Source organism: Filicampus tigris, chromosome 11 (assembly GCF_054856515.1).
Source record: "Filicampus tigris isolate MCC_2025a chromosome 11, RoL_Ftig_1.0, whole genome shotgun sequence".
Lineage (NCBI taxonomy): Eukaryota > Metazoa > Chordata > Actinopteri > Syngnathiformes > Syngnathidae > Filicampus > Filicampus tigris.
The window spans coordinates 21,378,624-21,398,563 of record NC_141227.1 but is presented as its reverse complement, the minus strand read 5'-3'; the positions used below and the strand labels follow the sequence as shown (position 1 = coordinate 21,398,563).

The window sequence follows — 19,940 nt, the reverse complement described above, 5'->3', positions numbered from 1 at the left end:
CTAGTAGCAAATATGACAGGACTGTTACTTTATGTGACATTTTTCTTTTTGCTGTGCGCGGCACGGTGGTCGACTGGTTAGCACGTACGCCTCACAGTTCACTGCGTGGAGTTTGCATGTTCTCCCCGTGCCTGCGTGGGTTTTCTCCAGGTACTCCGGTTTTCCTCCCACGTTCCAAAAACATGCACGGTCAGTTGATTGGACTCTCTAAAATTGCCCCGAGGTGTGATTGTGAGTGCGGATGTTTGTCTCTTGTGTGCCCTGCGATTGGCTGGCAACCGATTCAAGGGTGCCCGAAGACAGCTGGGATAGGCTCCAGCACGCCCCCTTGTGAGGAGAAGCGGTATCGATAATGAATGGACGGATGTGTTGCGCCGTGAGGTATAGAACATGTGCCTTGGATTCATGAAAGGTTACACTGCTATCAGTTGTCAACGCTCAAATTCCTTCCGGTGCTTACTGGAACATGTAAGGGCGGACTGGGGAGGAGACTATAAATATAGGGCAATTTCCCTCTTCTGCTCACATTCATAGTTTCAGGGACGACTTCTCTTGAGCTTTTCCATCCAGCATGACAGCGATGGCGTACACGTACGCGGTAAGCGTGGCCACGGGAACTCAAGGCAGGTCGGGGACCGATAACCACATCGCCGTGACACTGGTGGGCACTGAGGGCTGCAGCCAGAAGACTTGGCTCAACAAGCCTCAGCACGATGACTTTGAGAGGGGCTCTGTAAGTGACGTTTTCGTACGCATCATCTTCATATCGGAGGTGACGATTTCAAAACACTTTTTTGAGTATGAAGTCGGCCGTAAGGAAAGATTTGCTGTGTACGAAAAACCCCGGAGGTGTCATATTACTCTACGTTCCAAAGTAAAAAAAAAAATTGCCTGAGGGAGGTATTCGATCAGGCTCTCATCACCCTCCTACGCTTCATCTGTGATAACGCACAACAAAGGCAAGTTGAACTTAAGTCTACCGGATAGCTTTTGAATGCACACTTTGCCATGACAATAAAGATTCTAATTCATAATTCTGACATTTAAATGGTAAAGGTCATTATTCTGTTGCATTTCATCCTGTCAGTTTCAGTATACTTGATTGCCTTCAAAGGGAAACTCATTTTGCAGACAGGACAAAAAAACAATCAGGACATAGTGAAGTGTCAATACATTTCATTTTAAATTACACCGTTTTCGACCAGGGGTCCCCAATTTTTTGTTTTTTTTTACTGTGAGGGCCGCATAATGATGTAGTTTATGGCGTCAGTTTGTAAACAGAAAAAGTGTGATGATCGCAGAGGTGCCTAAACATAATTATTTATCGGTAGGCCCGTCATGCTCATAATTTTTTTTCGGGTGACATATTACCCAGAAAGTACCACAATAAACGATAATATCATTTGTTTTTTAAATGACACTGACATACTAATGTTAGAGCAAAAATAATAAGTGTACATCCTTACAAGTGCAATTATCTTGAAATTCTCAAGGATATGGAACATTTGCATTGACATGTAGAACAACATAAATTAATACTGAAAATTAAATTAATAACTTTTTTTTTTTTTTTTTACATCACTCAACAAATAACATACACAACATACAGTATTATCTGTCGTGGCAGAGCAAAATTATCTCTTTTCTTCCTGTCTTCCCTTCCTTCCTTAATCTTAATGTTCCTATTTTTAAATTTCTATCAGGATATGAATTCTTCAGAGAATGTATCAGTCACAATTATTTACTTGGCAAGTGACTTTTCAACAATGCACATTGCACACATACATGTGCACACGTATATTTCGAAATAAATGCAGGGCCCCGATCATTTTAGTGCCAATGGTCATTTTCAGGTGAAAACATTTAAGGACCACATAAAGCAGATTAGTAAAAATATCACTTAGGATAGCTGCGCTTCAACAAGCTGTGGCCATTTAGATTTAGATTTAGATTTATTGGTCCCCGTGGGGAAATTAGTTTCCACCGACTGTACACAAAAACATCCCATCGAGGCAGCCCCGCTTTTGCTTACGTTGCCTCCATTTATTAGGCCGGTTAAAAAGTAAAATGCACGGCTAGTCCCTCATCACACCGCAAGCCGCTTTCCCCCGGGCAGCCTCGGCTGCGGCGCTCAAGCTTCAATTGGAACAGAATGTCACATTCCATACGTGTACTAGTCTTGATGCGTTGCCAGACTGAAGAAGAAAAAAAAAAAAAAAAAAAAATCATAATGCTATCTGGTATTGTTTAGAGGGCCGGGCCAAATGTGAAGGTGGGCCGTATCCGGCCGACGGGCCGTAGTTTGGGGACCCCTCTTATAGAGGAAAAATGAACATTTGACAGATAAAAACAAGGACACGAGGAAAACTAACGCTGTAGCTCTCAATGGCATTGTGCAAATTTAGTCATCTTACCGCTGTGGGGACAAAAGGAGTCTCTGACCCTATTTGTCCTGTGTAACGCGACTCTCAATCTCCGCCCCGAGGGAAGGACATAAAGCAGAAGGACATAAAGCAGAAGATAATGTCTTTCCCAGATCAGTATGGCTTTGGACTTATTGAAGACTGACATTTTTTGCACATCACTGTTTTTCACAGCAATGACATGGCATGCCAGGGGCAAGTCTAGGCAGAGGCTTAGGGGCCAGGTGCCGATTTCCTGGCCAGGCAAGATATGAGTAAATTTCACTGTTTGCCATAAAAGAGGAATAGATTGGATTCATAAAACAAGCTGTATACACATTAACGGTATGCATTTTTTCCAGGAGAAGTGAATACTAAATATGGGCCTTGGACTTATTTTTTGTAATTTTTTTAATGAAATGCACAGAGTTGGGCGTTTTATTACAAATTGAGCGTCTGTTATTCATCATCCGTCTGCAGCGTAACTACCCTTCCGTCGTCCGTCATTCACGTTTTTTTCCCCGGGGTAAAAAAATAGTACCGGTTTATACTAGAGGCCAGCCCGCCTCTAATTTGAAACGGGCGTCCGTCGGCGATTCCGACTATACTTTCACCACCAACAAGTGGATCCCGCTATTCGTTTAGCTAGCACTAAGCTCGTTCATCTCTCAGGTCCAGCGTACAAGTTTGCAAACTCCCTTTCGTTTTTGCTAGCGCGCCGTTAGCCGGCCAACATCAAGGCATTAGCCGGCCAAATATTCCCATAACTCCTTCTGTGGGCATCTGCTCGAATGAACCGCATACGTAGCTTTCACGCGTTTAGATACGGCAGACATAGGGGGGGGGTGAAAATTCTGATTGGCGTTCATTTTCAATGGCCGATTCGTTACTGAATTCCAGAAAACTTCTATATAACTTCTCTATAAAATGCGTGAGACGGTCAAAACATTTGCAACAGCTTTCAGTGTGATGCAATGCAGCGCTACTCCGCTGCACACTATGACACCAGAAGTACACCAATGTTAGCTCTATAAAAGCAGAGGGCATTTTTGCTCGCAGGTGGATTCTTACCCGGTAAAGGTGCAGGAGAACCTGGGTGAGCTTCTGTTGGTGAAGCTGGAGAAGAAAAAATACTTGGCTCAGGACGACTGGTACTGCAGGTACGTCTCGGTGAGGACTCCGGGCGGAGACAGCGTGGAGTTCCCATGCTATCACTGGCTGGTGGGTGACAAGGAAATGGTACTGCGGGACGGACGAGGTAGGGTCACAAACTGCACGGTTAGGTAGTCATTTCATTCCATCACATAGCATCTTTGTTTTGTTAGCTTACCTGCCTCAGGATGATAAGATGAGCCTTTTCAAGCTGCACAGACAAAATGAGCTGGAAATGAGGCGCAAAGCCTACAGGTATGCCACACCTGCCCGTGAAGTCCGCTACTGAGCAGTGAGCACCATTGCTCTCTAACAGAATTTTTGTACCTTAGATGGGCGGAGTGGCAGCCCGGCTTTCCGATGAGCATAGATGCAAAGAGGTACAACAAATTGCCCCGGGACATTCAGTTTGACAGTGAGAAAGAAGTGGATTTCGTCCTGAATTACAGGAAAGCGTAAGTATCGCCTCTAATAGCCCCCGGTCCTCGAATATCCTCTAATAACCCAGAGTGAACGTGGCTCTTTCATCCTTATCTGGGGCCTCACCCGGACTTTGAAGGAGAGAGTTGGGGTTAACCCTGTGCTGGTCGCCAGCCGGTTGAAGTGTATTATAAACTTTTAGACAGATTGATAACACACATGAATTTCCAGAATCCGGAACCTGTTCATAAACCACTTCATGAACATGTTCCAGTCGTCGTGGGACGACATAGCCCATTTCAAGCGGATCTTTTTGAGCATCAAAAATACAAATTCGGGTAAGCCTCGGCCGTATATTTTGTTGACGCGTTCGCATCTCATTTGACTGAAATTGCACATTTCGCTGTAATCACTGAACACTCCAGAGTATGTGATGCAACACTGGAAAGAGGATTTCATGTTCAGCTACCAGTTCCTGAACGGCTGTAATCCTGTCCTGATCCAAAAGATGACCAAACTTCCTGACAAGTTTCCCGTCACCAATGAGATGGTTGCTGTCAGCCTGGAGAGAGAGTTGACTCTCGAACAGGAAGTAAAGGTAGACTTACTGTAGTCACTGCAATTTGTCCCCACACAGATTTTATTCGAACCAGAAAAGAAGAATTGATTGCGGTACCATGTACTTCACCCACTGCCAAGGTGTTCCCCAAGGTTGAGTTCTTTGCCCCCTTCCTTTAAATTTTCTACGTTTGCCCTTCAGTCGGAAACTCCTGCCACGGTATCAGCTACCATTGCTTCGCCCATGATGAAAAAGGAGTGTGATCTATCAATCAACCACTACATTTTGCTTTAAGAACGGCTTCTGTCATTGCTCCAGGCAGGTAACATCTACATGGTGGACTATGAAATGATAGATGGCATCAAAGCAAACGATACAGACGTGAGGACCCCGCAATACATGGTAGCTCCCATCTGTCTTCTGTACAAGAACAAACAGAACGAGATCCTGCCCATAGCCATACAGGTAGGGTTGTACAGGATATGAGCAGGTCTTCCGATACTTTGGCGATATTTACTCATTTATAACATTCCAATATATTCTCTCTTCGCCTTGCAGTTGGGTCAGACTCCAGGTGAGGACAACCCAATTTTTCTGCCCACAGACAGTGAATGCGATTGGCTCCTGGCAAAGATGTGGGTGCGCTCAACCGACTTCCAGTACCACCAGGTGGTCACACACCTGCTCAGGACACATCTGATCTCGGAGATGTTTGCCATCGCTGTGTTCAGGCAGCTCCCCGCAGTCCACCCGGTTTTTAAGGTGAAAACTCTTGCTCATTAGAATGAATGAAGGACTGAAAGCTAGTAATTTGTGTACTTATTCACAGCTGCTCATTCCGCACGTCCGTTACACCATCGCTATTAACACCAAGGCCAGAGAACAGCTCATCTGTGAACGTGGTCTCTTTGACAAGGTGAGTTTTTTGGGTGTAAACCGCTGTTAGATAACCTTAGACCAACCGTGGTGTTGTTTGCATGAGTCCTAAGGATTAGTTTCATCAGGCTTGTGGTAGCCAAAAAGTAAACTAAGTCCTGGTAATATTCAGGGAGAGGTTATACGAGCTTGGTTTCGAATGTGTGAGTGCATCCTTAGGCTTTGAGAATTGGGGTACGGGCTTGGCCCTTGAGCCTTCGAAGATTCAGAGCAGGCACAGGTTCTGACCATTTGAGGACAGACCACATCTTGGGAGTAACGGGAACAGAAACAGGCACTTAAGGACTGAAGACTCGGCCTTGACGGGCTTAAAGACATCTGCTGGATCAAATTCAAGACACTTTGAAGATTGAAAGACAAGTTCTGAAGACCTGGTGGCAGACTGAAAGACTCAAAGACCCGTATGGGAGGCAATTCCAGGTCTATCCATAGACAAGACAGGATGTCACCACACCTTCTAGACCAGGGGCAAGAGCTCAAAGACATATCAAAGCATATCAAGATTCTTGTGAGTAAGGGCTTGGCCTATGAGCCTATGAGGCTTTAAGGACTCTGAATGTACCCAGGCTTGGAGAGATTTCAGATTCTGGGGAATTCTCTGAAAGCCTCGAAGGTTTCTGGACACTCGGGGACAAGGTCAATCTCAGTCTGAACCTTTGAAGACTCAGGGACAGATGACAGCCTGTGCATTGTGTGACCAGGGACAAGATTGAAGACTGATTACTCAGATACAGATTTGAGTTTTGGAAAACAAAGAAGAGACTGAGGACACGGGGGTTTGAGCCCCCCCCCCATACAGACTACACACCATATACTGTATGTGGACTCAGTTAACTTGGAAAGTCTCAAAAGTAGAGAGTCCACACATTCTTTTGTTCCTTCCTGCACGTCAAGGCAAATGCTATAGGTGGAGGTGGTCATGTGCAACTGATTCAGAAGACCATGAAGACCCTGACCTTCAGGTCCCTCTGCTTCCCGGATATGATCAAAGATCATGGTATGGACAGCAAGCAGGAGCTGCCCAACTACTTCTACAGAGACGACGGCTACAAGGTGTGGGAGGCCACCAAGAGGTGAAGACCGTTTTGAGGAACAAAAATTGTGCTCATGCAGTTGTTTGGTTCTCCATACTTGACTTGGATCTTCTTTTTTGTAGTTTTGTGTCCGATGTGATCAGCATTTACTACAGCAGCGACGACAAGGTGAAGGGAGACCAAGAAATCCAGGCCTTCGTTAAGGATGTGTGCGACTACGGTATGAAAGACTTCAATCACTGTGGTGGGTATCCCTGAAGGACATCTGATGGAACCGTATGCAAGAGCTCCTTTAACTTCTATCTAGTGACACACTTTCTGTGCAGGGTTCCCGAGGTCGCTTGAATCGTGCGAGGAACTGATCGAATACTTGACCATCATCGTCTTCACCGCTTCAGCCCAACACGCAGCCGTCAACTTTGGACAAGTACGGTACCGTTTAGTGATTTTAAATGAAAACAAGCGTAGGTGTTTCCTGCAGTTGTAGACAGTCACAAAGATCGACACATTCCAAAATTTGTTCTTCTAAAAAATGTTATCATTTAAAAATATCAGGGCCCGACACATGGATTTTTTTAGGCTGATTCTGACATTTGGCAAAGAAAAAATTCTGATAACCAATTAATCGTCCGATTATTTAAAAAAATATCTGATTAAAATATGTTTGGGTCCCTTGACACTTATACACAGATATAAATTATAGCCAGAACATTTGCCTGTTTAATACTTTTATAAGACTCGAAGCATAAATATTGAAAAGTCTCCTGTAGAAATATCGGCCGACATAAATTAGCCTGCCAATTAATCGGACAGTCCCTAATGAATAGTCAATTTTGACAAGGTGAAAGTGCTGTTAAAATACTTACAAATACATATATATATATATACACTGTAAATAAAATTAGCCACTTTCACTCACTGCAGTGTTACGGTCACGTAAAAATACTTTTACGTTTCAGTACAGAGTAGCTTCAGTGTAAACTTTTTCTTCACTTCCAAAGTATGACTGGTACTCCTGGATTCCCAACGCTCCGTCCACCATGCGGAAGCCCCCGCCTAATCAAAAGGGTTTGGCGAATACAACCCTGATCATGAACACCCTCCCGGATCGAGGACGCTCCAGCTGGCACTTGGGGGCCGTCTGGGCCCTCAGCCAGTACCAGAAGAACGAGGTACGTCTTTTCTTTCAGCACCCGGAAGACCTGCCTCCACTTGCCATGTTCTCCTTTCTGTCTTGCAGCTCTACTTGGGAATGTACCCTGACGAGCACTTCCTGGAGAAGCCGGTGAAAGCTTCCGTGGAGAAGTTCAGGAAGAATCTGGCAGAGATCAGCAGTGGCATCAAGACCAGGAACCAGGGGCAGAAAATGCCCTACTACAACATGTGCCCCGATAAAATACCCAACAGTGTGGCTGTTTAAACACACGGTGGAATCTCCGAAGTGTACCACTGTATAATTAGACCACTCTCACATACACATCAAAGCTATGATTGTTAACAAAAAACAACGAAAAAGTGAGGTCTTTCACTTTGAGCAAACATCTTATTTTTTAGAGCGTGGGAAGACCCGTGCATGCCGTGACCGTGTGTTCAATTGCGAATCGGAATTTAGAGCTCACGTCACGCCAGAGTTGCATTGCTCCCAGCGCTACAAATGCACAACAAAACACGTGTTAACATGATAGCATCAATTCTATGTCCGGCTTGTAAGATTCGTATACCTTGCTGAATTTTTGATCCGATTTCAGGAAGAGGGTGGATTACAATCTGATTCGGAGGTAGAAATTCCGACATTTTTTAATGTTGTATAAACGCAACAGTAGATGTAGCACAACATGCGCTAAGCAGGCTTTATGCCCGTCCCAATGGAAGAGGAACATTAGTCTCTTATTTTACCGGAGATTTTTGTGTGTGGAGGGGACCGATCGTGTTTTTTTATGAAACTGGTGGTGGTAGTAATCATTAATTACATTAAAGATCCGGTGCGAACTAGTCAACAATAATTATCTTTGTAAACAGTCTCTTATTTTACCGGAGATTTTTGTGTGTGGAGGGGACCGATCGTGTTTTTTATGAAACTGGTGGTGGTAATCATTAATTACATTAAAGATCCGGTGCGAACCGGTCAACAAAAATTTTCTCCAACTACGTGCGGCACTTAAAAGGCACAGGACACATATTCACTTTTGCCTTGATTACATTTCATGAACCCTTTTTTTTTTCTCCTTTCATTAAAAACACCAAACTTTAAAAGCATCTCCACTTTTATTTGGTTGTTTGTTTTAAATTCTACACACTTTTTGTTCAAACATGGGAACAGAAAAAAACATCAAGCGTTTTAGTTTAAAAAGAGGACTTTTTTTTGTGTGTGTGTGTGTTTGTTTTCAAGTCGCTTTTACACTATTATTATTCCAAAGTGACGTTCACAGACAAACTTGTGGAATGATATAGATTGGGGGAGGAACAGTCATCATCTATGTTCAAGTCCAGTCAGTAGTAAACAAATGTAGCTTTATGCAAGCTACATTTTGGTGCCCTCCTCCCCCTCCCTCGCCCAGACATGACGAGTCGAAGCAGCAAAGTACACGTAAGGACACAACTTTCATCTGTATGTGCCATGTCTCTCGGAACGGGATCATAAAAAGGAATGTTTACATCTAAAGCTCAAGACTTAATGCGAGGAGCCAGCTCCCATTTAAAAAAAAGTAAAGCAAAAAAAAAAAATCACATTCTACAGCCTCGCATCCACTTTAAGCATGAACACACATTAAATAATCAATGTACAGATACAGCATGTTAAAACACATTTTAATAAGGAATCCTTTATAAAAAAAAAGTGATTTGTACTGAAAATCAGGGACAGGGAAGAAGGGGTGAAAATGTCGAATTCATAAAATTACATGGAAAAGGGGACGAGGACGAGCATACATTTGGGGAAAATAAATACAACACAAACAAAAATATCATTTTATACCCAGTGGACGACAAACACAGTAAGCAACTATAGAAGACAACATAAAAAAGGTAATTGCACTTTTTCCCCCCTCATTTAAAAAAAAAAAAATTCTCATTGCACCGAGCCGCCGAAGAAGAAATCAATCCTCCCAACTGAAATGAATTGAAAACTAAAAGAAAAATAAAATGTTATTAAAACAAAGTCACCATGAGACATATACATAAATACAAACAAACAAAAACGTTGGTCTCATTTATTGCTGCTGAGCAGTCATTATTACCAAGTGTGTTGTGACACCATTGCGCTTTCCAGGCAGTGGCGAGTATCAAAAAGACCCTTGAAAAACATGACTTTTGTGTGTGTGGAATGGTTATGAAGGTCGACGTTTACACACACACACAGAAAAACCAAGAGAAATCAACCGCCATCTTTCTGCTCCGCCACCCGAGGGCGCTAGACTGAGTCCACAGCCCAGACAAGTGACGCAGTTTGCATTATTTGAGGGAGGTGTTTACATTTTCAAAAAGGAAAAAAGATTTTTTTTTTCCCCCTGGTGCCAAAAATCTTTCTGTAAATCACTTTTGGTTTTTGGGACTAAACTAGAGCCAGACTGATTAATAAGCTGGCCATATCAGCACTTTTAAAATAGACCCCACCCAAAAAAGCCAATTTGATTACTGGCTTTTGCTAATTTTTTGACACATCATAAGAAAAAGTTAATGACATTCAAACATTAAACCCCGCCAAAAATTATGACAAAAAAACCAACAATATTTGCCGACATTTTGTTTTTGACACATTAACAAATTACGCCATAAAAAGAAGATAATTGCATCCAAACTTCTAAATTCCATTAAATGTTATCCCAGCTGATTTGTGTTGATTTATCTTTGCTGTAAAATGAATAAAAATGCTAAAAAGGACAAATTCTAATTATTCAGCCCAGAATTTCAGTCTGCCAAATATTGGAATATAATATTGGACAACTATTTGTCCGGCTCTAGACCAAACTATGGATTATTGATTTTGTTATTTGTGTGGCATGTGGCCAGCAGATGTCACAGCGGTGGATTTCTCCAGGAAAGAATTTTACAGTACTGGAATATGGCAACATGTTTGCGTGAGAGTCCAAATGTATTTTCCTGAGGCTGTTTTTACAGGTCGAGGCTCTTACAAAACGCCAGTGGGACAAAGTTCGACAACCACAATTTGGCCAATCGTGCGCAGGAAGCCAAATGCTGTAAAAGCAGCCAATGGTCGATACACGACGCTCACGTCAAGCGAGCCACATTTCATTAAACGCTCGCATGCGCACTCCTGAATTTCAACGTACAAAGTTGTCACGGTGAGCTCAAAGACATAGAAAAAGATCTACAAATTTTTTGTTTCGTTTTTTTTTAGGTTTTGAGTTAAAAAAAAAAAAAAGAAAAAAAGTGTACATTCTCTTCAGAAAGTTTGGATGTTCTTTTTTTTTTTTTTTCTCCCAAAAGGAAAAAGGGAATTCACATCCTGGTTCAGTGTTCTTCAGTTATCAGCTTTTTTGTTGTGTCCGCGTCCGCCAAAAAGAAACCCAAAAAGTGCTTCAATGCGCGTCCACGTGTTGGTGGATTGGATGCAACGTGTGGGTGGAGCCCACCGACATTGCAGATCCACGGCACGTTTGGTCCGGGACTCACAGGAGGTCTCCGTGACGCTCAGCAACTCCCAAAAAAACTCAACCACGCGTTGTGTGTGTGTGTGTGTGTGTGTTCTTGTTATTCTATCTTAACATGGCACCAAACCTGACATTATTGTGTGGACATTGCGTCAAACATTTGCATGGCTGAGCTCCTTCTACTGTATTAGACCACGCACGTGTGAGTTGTTTTTTCTATCTTTTCTGTGGCAACACACCTGACATTAATGTGTGGACATTTTGTCTAAAATGTTACAAGGATGAGCTATTTTTACTATATGCGTTGTTCTATTTTTATGTGGCACCAAACTTGACATGATGGTGTGGACATATCGGATGAAAATTGCTGGGATCATCTTTTTTCATGTTAACTAGTCTGTGTTCTGGTTTTCCTATCATTGTGTGGCACCTAAGCTAAGATAGAAAGACAAGAAGACACACTGTGATGCGCGTCTTCTTGGCTTTCCATCTTAGCACGGCTTTTTTTTTTTGGGGGGGGGGGTCGTGCTCGTATCACTATATTAACATGCGTGTGTATGTGTGTTCTTACAAAATTTACATTTGGGGAAATTTTGGAGTGGGCATTTTTTTGCAGGGATATTTTGACCCCCTCAAAAAGCTATGATGTTCTTTCACACAGAAAAGAGGTATTTTTTTCAAACAACGGGTCGCATGGACTTTTTTCTTTGTGGGGACATTTTGATAGAAAGTGGGATGATGATCTCCTTAAACTATCACACTCCATGTGTGTCTAGTCTTGTCTTTGTATCTTATTGTGGCAGCAAAGTTGACACTATTATGGTGTATGTGCCGGGGGTGTTTTGACAAGATGATCTCCTTTTACGGTTACACTGCGTGTGTTGCTCTCTTTAGCTGTGTTTGTGTGTGTGTGTGTGTATACATTCTTGTCTTTCTATCTTAGCGTGACCGCTGACCACTCTGATGTAGACACTTTGCGGGGAAATTAAATAAGTTAAATAAAATAAATGCCATTAACTATTGTGTCTATTCTTTCCTTTCTATCTTCATGTGGCACCAAGCGTGACTGTGTGAACATTTTGACTTAAAAACGTTCAGATAATCTCTTGTCACTCAAATCATTAGACTGTGTGTGTGTGTGTGTGTGTGTGTGGCCTGTTTACGTCCCCTAAAACCAGCATCCTGACAGCAAAGACGCAACAACTCGGCTCCATCGTCCGCCTCTGTGGATCAATCGTAGAGAAACAATTGAGTTCCCTGTTCGATACCTGCGTGTCACACGTGGAGCACCTCCATACTGTAGTCCTCCGTCTCCGTATAGTGCGAGGAGTTTGTGTCGGAATGGGCGGGGGCCAGCGTGTCCTTGTGGTCCACGCTGGGCTCCAATAGCGGCGGCTTCTCCAGAGCCAGTTTTTTACACGAGTCCGGCCGGTTCTGCACGTAGATGACTCGGTTGTAGGCCTTGAGTCTCCTCCACAGGTGGACGTAGACCTTGCACTGCACGTACATGAACACCAGGCCGCCTGTGAAGCCGATGGCCACCACCACCAGTTTGGTCCAGAAGGGCCACTCCATAATGCCTGTGGGGAGGGTTGGGGGGAAATCAAGGAGGGGAACAAACACGAGCTTCAAGTAAGATGGAGCAACCGAGCATTGTGTCATTTAGAGCCTTATTTTAAAAGCAAGATTAAGCTATTATACGTTGTCAAGCTGTCATACACTACTAATATTTGCCGCTAGAGGGAGATGTTTCCATTCAACCAAAACTAACAAATCACACTGCATATAGAAATAGTGAGGTAAACGATAATACTCATTTAAAAACATTTCATGAATTTAGAAGAAAAACATATTGCGCGAAACGTAGAAGGATACATTAAAGATAAAATATTGCAGAAATCAGAAAAGACATTTCAATACAAAAATAAAATACATGAAAACTCAAGCAATCCATTCAATTAAAAATGAATAAAAACAAAAGCATACTTAAATTAGGTAATGTAACTTATCACATGTACAAAAAAAATGTAAATTAAAATTAAATACTGAATCAAAACAAGGTTAAATTTAAGAAACGGTATTATTACATATACATATATCAGTGCTTTAACGACTCCATGCATTTCTTTAAATAGCCAGAACATTGAGTTTTAAAGAAATTCAGATTTTACTGTTAGATTTACATAAATTAACACAAAAACGAGTGTGGAAAGTGTCACTGAGTGAACACACACAAGACTGATGGGTGTGGAAATAAATTAGAAATTCAAAAAGTTTTACCTGGAATACTCCGGGCTGCATGGGTAAAGAGAATATAAGAATATATATGTATGTGTACATATATATGTTAGGCATTACATGAAAGTACAAACTTAACAAGTACATTTATGGCATGTGACGATTGAGCACGACAGCAGCCTTACAAGTGAATCATCAGGTTGGACTAAATGTGCCCGCCCAGCTTGTGCGTCCATCTGTGCATAACTCAATATGCAAGAGGTATGGGGAACCATTAATGCATTTATTCATAATCATTAGAAATGCTCAAGCAGCATTAGAAGCAAATCTGAATCGTCCCAATTAATGTGTTATCACCATGTCTAACTAGCAAAAGGGGAAAAAGCAGGAGAAAAAGTGGCCTCACCATTCCTGTGTAGTACATTTAATAACACTGAAAGTCACTGTAACATTATGAACAGTTTGAACCTTGACGCTAAAAACAGAAAAAAAAAAAACTGCACGTGTACGATCCAATTAAACAGTACATAACATACAGCATAATAATCCGTGACACCCATTGAAATGTAGAGGGGAAAAAATAAAAAGTAAAAATAACTGACTACCCCCGAAATTATCACGAGGAGAAATGGGGGAACCCCTGAAACTCCCTGCAAAAAAAGAAACTAAAAATAATTGAGAAAAAAAACCCAAACGTGTTTTAGTGACGCCGCGATGATAATGTGCTTTTAAAATGGCCGACCTTGCTTTATTTCATCCGCCGTCCTGTCGATGAGCACGTAGAGCGACCACACCACGCACGTGATGGCGATGACATGGAAGGTGACCGAGCACATGATCTTACGCCGCTCGCTCGCCGTCATCTGAAGCTTCTCCCACTGCCGGAATGAAAAGAAAAAAAAAAAATCACTAAGTCAATAGCGACATTAAAGCCAGCGAGGAATGCATATACAGCTAACCACCATATGACAGTCTCAGCATGAACGCTAATACAGAGGATAAAGAATATATGCCTGTGAGTATATTTATATGGTCTGTCCGCATATATGGCGGTAACATTTGTGTCCAAATATCTGTAAAAGCAGTGTTTTTCAAATTTTTTTCAGTCAAGGCACATTTATTTCATTGACAAAAATCCCGCGGCACACCAGCAGCTGAAATTGTGAAAAAAAAAAAGCTTATTCGAACAAGATAAGTGTTATATTGTTTATATAAGCATTTTTTTTAACATTGAAGAATGACGTTATATTATAACGTCTTGAATAGGAATTAAGTAAACACAAAGAAAAAAGTCTTTTATAATGTTTCATATTGATACTTACTCAGTGTGAAACATGGTCCTGTTTGGATAAGCATGCGTCACTAATTCGCTTGTCTCTAAGCAAAGTCAATTGGCTACCTGCTGCTGCCGCCTGCTGGTATGGAAGAGTACTACAATGTAGTAAAGATGATTACGCTCCCAGGCGCTAGACCGCACAAACACACAAATTAGATCATTTCCCCACGGCACACCTGACAATATCCCGAGGCGCCCCACACAGTTTGAAAAACACTGGTTGAAAGAGTACCGACATCTTAGCCCGCGTGCTTATGGAGTTTCTCATTGTACGTTAGCATTCAGCTAACGGGGACTGGGGTGGTTTGCCTTAAATACACGTCTGATTCTTATTTTGAAAAGACTCTGGCGCCCCTTGCTCGCTTCTTGCAAGTCATGCATCAATTGCTTTCGTGCCTTTTTTTGTGACAGCGCTTTATTACTTTTAAGTGGCGCACAGAGGAGCCGAAATGACAAGTATTAGCATACTTGTATTTAGGCGACAACAGTAGCACATGTTTTTTTTTTTTGGAGTAGTGGCAGCTGGTTACGGGCTCAAGTGACATACGGCAAGTTGCTTTGCCAGAAATTAAAGTCATGTTTATTCAAATAGTTTAAAAAGTGAAAGCAGAGCAATTATTATTGGCTCTTTGGAGGGATTTTTTTTCTGTCTTTTTCCCTGTAGCTGTAGTGTTTTTTTTGTACATTTTTAGAAGTGATCCAGAGCCAATGCAACCCGAGGCTTGTTTGCGAAGCATAACATGTCCACAGTCATCACGTGAGTGCTACACGTGGGCGTGTGTGTAATGCAAAAATTGGGTTTAAACAAACCAGCATGAAATGAAGAATACATTAGTTTAAGCGCAATTATGTGCCGATAAACTGAAAAGTTTGAGTTGGCAGGATTTCTTTAAATTATGTAAGCATAGCTAGCATAAAAATAAAAACAAAAACGCTCTTACAACTACAGCAAAAATGAAAATTGTGAAAGTATTTGAAAACACACCAAACAAATTACAAGCATGAATGTATATAAAAAAAAATACCGTTCACATTGCATCATCTGTGATTAGATAAGTATCTTTAAGAGGCGGGGTCTTAGGGGGGTGAAGTGCCGTTGACAAGTCTGCGTGAGCTGTGGCTGACAGCAGATCCTGCTCGGGTGTGCTCATTGTGTTTGTGTTTTACGTTTCTGTCCTTTAATAAGCAGCAGAAAAGTGCATGGTGACAGTGGCTCTCCTTTCCCACATGCAAGGGGCATGACGTGTATTTACACCGATAGCTTGACGCTACTAGCAATAAAATCACAATAACAAGTGTATCATACAATGTTGACATAAACCTTTGCTTGAAATGAAAGCCAAGTCGACTTACTAGTGCATATCAATACACGGCGCTTGAGCTGGATATCAAAAGTTATCCAATCAATGCTCAACTGGCTTTCGGAAAACAACCTGCTGCCGACGGGCGGGAAATGAGCTTCCCGGGAGTGCATTTGCAGTTTTAACTGACATACCTTGCGCAGAGGCTTGAGCTTGGTCTCCATGATGAACTCGTACTTGCAGAGCTCGCAGCAGCGCGTGTCCGAGCTCTTGATCCACTGCTGCAGACACGACTGGTGCACGAAGCGCAGGCTGCCCGTGCAGTGGCACGGCGTGATCAGAGGGCTCTCGTCGTCGCCTTCACAGTGACAGATCCTGAAGCGCAGCAACAAATTATATATATATACACATAGACATATACACTTACTAGGGTGGACCACCCATTGGTGGAATTTAAGATTTAATTCCCTGATGATTTTTTTTTCAGTTTGCTCACTTTCAAAAAAATTCAGTGTCCGATTCTTAGGGTTATGTTTTGATTATGGTCACAGAACATTGTTAAAAATATACTTATATACTTATCCGAGTCATGGCACCAATTTAAAATTACTCGCAGTAGTAAACTAATAGTAACTAGAAAAACCTTAGGTTTAAAAAAAAACAAAAAAAAAATGTGGGACGCCTCATCCTCCTAAAAAAAAAAAAAAAATACACCTCACGAAGATCAATTGAAAATAAGCAAGTTACGTCTTAATTTTAATGTCCGTACAATCCCTCGATGAGAACGTTGACCTCTCCAACATGGCCGCCATGTAGGCACGTTGGTCAGCTGGCTGCGACGGCGTACGTAAGTCTTTTCATTTCTCCGCATCTCTCAATCCACCCATCATGAATATAAATATTTGAGGTCCGCAGGGACGTGGGGAGGAGGGCCCAATCTTGAACCTGGATATGAGGCCGTTGATGTAACTCGTAGTTAGTATAACTCGCCAACTGTCTAAGCTAAACGCTTAGCTATATAGCTAACGCAGAAAGATGCTGAAAAAGAGCATTAGAAGTGAATCAGCCGCTGTGAGCTCACGCTTCGGGCCACCCGACAGGAAGCTTCCATAAATGAGCTGCTGTTTGTTTGGGTGCGTGAGCAGAAACTACAAAGCCAATTTGACGCCTTTAATCCCCCGCGCCATCTCCTCGCCTTCACCCTCTGTCGTGTTTTGTCCACGAAGAGCACAGCTGAGATTAACGCCTAAAATGGCCCAGCGTGGACGTGGACATTCCCATCGGCACGTGAGCCGCCGCTTTGATTAATCCACTCAACCTCAGCTCGAGGGGGCAATGCAGTCGGAAGACGCTACAGTAGGGACGCCAATACAACAACTGCAGCAACACAATGTCCAATTGTGAGTGACTCTGCCGTAAAAGGTATTGCTTTAAAAAAAATGTAAGTACAGTCGTACTTCTACTTACGAAATTAAATGGTTCTGGAAGAAATTTCTTAAGTTGAACATTTTGTAAGTAGAGACGCGTTTTCCATGTAAATGCCCTAATCCGTTCCAAGCCCCCCAATATTCAGACATAAATGTTTTATAAAGCATAAAAATGCATGAAAACATGTAACAGAGACATGTTACAATTAGATTATTGCACAATAAATGAGAGTTGTGCATAATGTAAAAAAAAAAAAAAGAAAAAAGAATAGAGTAAGGAATAAAAATGATGCTCGTTTATCTTTTAATTGCTGTCCTCATGGCTTTTGGCCCTCTTTGGTTTCATGTTCTCTCTCAGAAGTGGTTTTTGCCTGGCGTTAATTTATAAACAACTTTGATAACGTGGCGACTGGCGATACATTACGGTCATATTCTTCTGCGTGATCAACCAAGCGCATCCCCCTTTCATACTTTTCTATTGTCTCTTGCTTTGTTTGTATGGACAAAAAAAACGCTTTTCTCCTTTTTTTCTTTTCCTCGTTTCTAATTCACGTAAAAAACTAATCGGAACACCTCATGGCCCGAGGGGCGAATGACGAGGACGCTGCATAGACATATCTATCACGTATATATCTATCTCCACACATAGACACGTACGGTAGAGGGTCCCTCTTAGCCAATGGGATGCCAGGAAGATGCTAGGTAATAGCCAATGACAGAGCAGCTATGAGTATGTTGCGTTCAGGAAACTCCGGAGCTGCGAGTGGCAGCCCATACTGCGCGTATCAGCCCATACTTTTACCTTTCGTATCCTGAAATTTCTTTCGTAACTAGAGGGAATATTTTCCTGTTGAGGCGTTTCGTAACTTGAACATTTCGGATGAAGAGACGTTCGTAAGTAGAGGTACCACTGTATTAAAAAAAAATCTTGAAGAAGTTTACAGTTGTGGACAAGTGGAAGGCCTATTGCCCTCATCGTAAATTCAAACCCCACTTAACATATCAGTATTTTACACGGAATTGGAAGCCTTTCCAAGACTTTTACTCACATGAATGTGTTATGTTTGGTTACAAATAATCGTTATTTTCCAATCTAGATGTCAGCAGCTCGAAAATAAAGCCGAAATAGTCACTTTTCCCATGACAATCTATTGCAACGTATGACGGCGGAGTACCGCTAAAGTTCACAAAGCCACCACGATGACATCACAAAAACACAAAAGGGGAAATGAAATGGTATTGAAATATGGGGGGAGGGGGTTCCTCGGTTTACGACGTTGTGCCGTTCCTATGGCGGCAACGCGATTTTGTACGCAAGTCGGAACGAGCCGTAAGCTATCAATGACTTCGGCAAAGTCATAATTATATGAAAAACACTTCAAGGCCATAAATATGAAACGGTCCAAAAACAGTACCAAAGGCAATAACTGAGCATGCATTACAGTAATTAGAGTGGCACCTTTGAGTGTCCTGACTTACGATATTAAGTTACAATCGCTTTTTGGGTTTTTTTTTGCCTTGTGTTGTGAGCCAAAATTTCTCTTGCCCATTCAGCCATTAATTGAACGGGACAAGTAGCCCAACGTTAGAATGAAAACATGAACAAGCATGGACAAGCTACTTGACTAAAATTGGCAGAGCTGGCATCATAGCTGATGTCACTCATTTGGCCACGCCCCTAAAAGCAAATGCCAACACACCAACACGACTGGGTGTGTACGACTTTTGTCTTATTACACGAATAAAAACTTTATTTTAACATTCTCTTTTTCTGTGTTTTAAAAATTAAAACCTGAAAATAGTGTCGTTTTTCGGGCAGGAACGGATTAATGGCAATCACTGCATGCTGTAAAAATACTGACGAAATGATATCTTAAAAAAACAAAACAAAACCACAATATACTAAAAACAATTGGGTCGGACAAACCAAATTGGGTCAGAAAGGAGCTGACAAGTTTTGCGCTTTAAGGGTTGTTCATTTAAACTAAAAAGGTAGGCAAAATGAACAACCCACAAAACAACCCGCAAAATTTGGTTTTTAAAAAAAAATGTTTTGGTTGTCAAAACAAATAACCCACAAACGGTTATTTGCAGGTTATTCATTTGTTTTAACCCAACAAACTGGATTGTTTTGTCGGTTATTCATTTGACAAAACTTTTTAATTAAAAAAAAAAAATAACCCAACAAGTTGGATCGGATCCCCCAAAAATCTTTTTTTAGGTTATTCATTCAACCCAACTTTTTGGTTTAAATACAACAACCCAAAGAGTTGGGCCGGTCCCTTTTTGCCCCAACTTGGGTTATTTTTGACCCAACTTTTTTTTTTTTTTTGGGTAGAGTATCGGTACCGCGGTAAACCGTCGAGGACCCCCTGGAAAGGATATGCTGGGTAAACACAAATGAGGACAAATGAGCGTGTGCGTATGTACTAAGGCCTCTACTGTGTGTGTGTGTGTGCAGGTATCAGCCTACAAGAAGCGTCTACTACTCCACTTGCATCACTGGGTGGGGAGGGGGGGGGGTT

At 42.0% G+C, this 19,940-nt stretch overlaps 2 protein-coding genes and 1 long non-coding RNA gene across 7 annotated transcripts in view; 2 read left to right on the top strand and 1 right to left on the bottom strand.

The window, feature by feature from the left end:
- The first annotated feature begins 413 nt into the window (after nt 1-413).
- LOC147140119 (polyunsaturated fatty acid 5-lipoxygenase-like) lies at nt 414-8,638 on the top strand. The gene is made up of 14 exons (XM_086044384.1): nt 414-733; nt 3,462-3,660; nt 3,728-3,809; nt 3,887-4,009; nt 4,206-4,312; nt 4,400-4,572; nt 4,852-4,998; nt 5,092-5,295; nt 5,363-5,449; nt 6,364-6,542; nt 6,626-6,747; nt 6,830-6,930; nt 7,505-7,675; nt 7,744-8,638. Exons 1-14 carry the CDS (start codon nt 572-574, stop codon nt 7,921-7,923), a joined length of 2,037 nt encoding a protein of 678 aa, XP_085900510.1. The 5' UTR covers nt 414-571; the 3' UTR covers nt 7,924-8,638.
- Nucleotides 8,639-12,243: 3,605 nt separating this feature from the next.
- The window catches only part of marchf8 (membrane-associated ring finger (C3HC4) 8), a 59,816-nt gene continuing 52,119 nt past the window's right edge, over nt 12,244-19,940 (bottom strand). For 4 of the 5 annotated variants that reach the window (XM_086044388.1, XM_086044387.1, XM_086044385.1 and 1 more), the window contains 4 exons: nt 16,183-16,363; nt 14,094-14,229; nt 13,394-13,408; nt 12,244-12,693 (listed from right to left, as the gene is read on the bottom strand). In XM_086044388.1, the coding sequence (XP_085900514.1) occupies nt 12,389-12,693; nt 13,394-13,408; nt 14,094-14,229; nt 16,183-16,363 (637 nt within the window). In that variant the 3' untranslated portion in view covers nt 12,244-12,388. The remainder of the gene's footprint in view (nt 12,694-13,393; nt 13,409-14,093; nt 14,230-16,182; nt 16,364-19,940) is intronic. The other variant, XM_086044386.1, reaches the window with a different exon arrangement.
- On the top strand, nt 16,794-19,923 carry LOC147140118 (uncharacterized). Its single transcript, XR_015088557.1, has 3 exons — nt 16,794-16,835; nt 17,215-17,388; nt 19,877-19,923. It is a non-coding gene; the product is annotated as an uncharacterized LOC147140118 (long non-coding RNA).

Excerpts from the sequence above, each read along its gene's own strand:
- LOC147140119 (XM_086044384.1), top strand. The coding sequence starts at position 572 with ATGACAGCGATGGCGTACACGTACGCGGTAAGCGTGGCCACGGGAACT. Across the intron at positions 3,661-3,727 it reads GGTACTGCGGGACGGACGAG|CTTACCTGCCTCAGGATGAT; the intron begins GTAGGGTCACAA and ends TTGTTTTGTTAG. Across the intron at positions 4,999-5,091 it reads TCCTGCCCATAGCCATACAG|TTGGGTCAGACTCCAGGTGA; the intron begins GTAGGGTTGTAC and ends TTCGCCTTGCAG.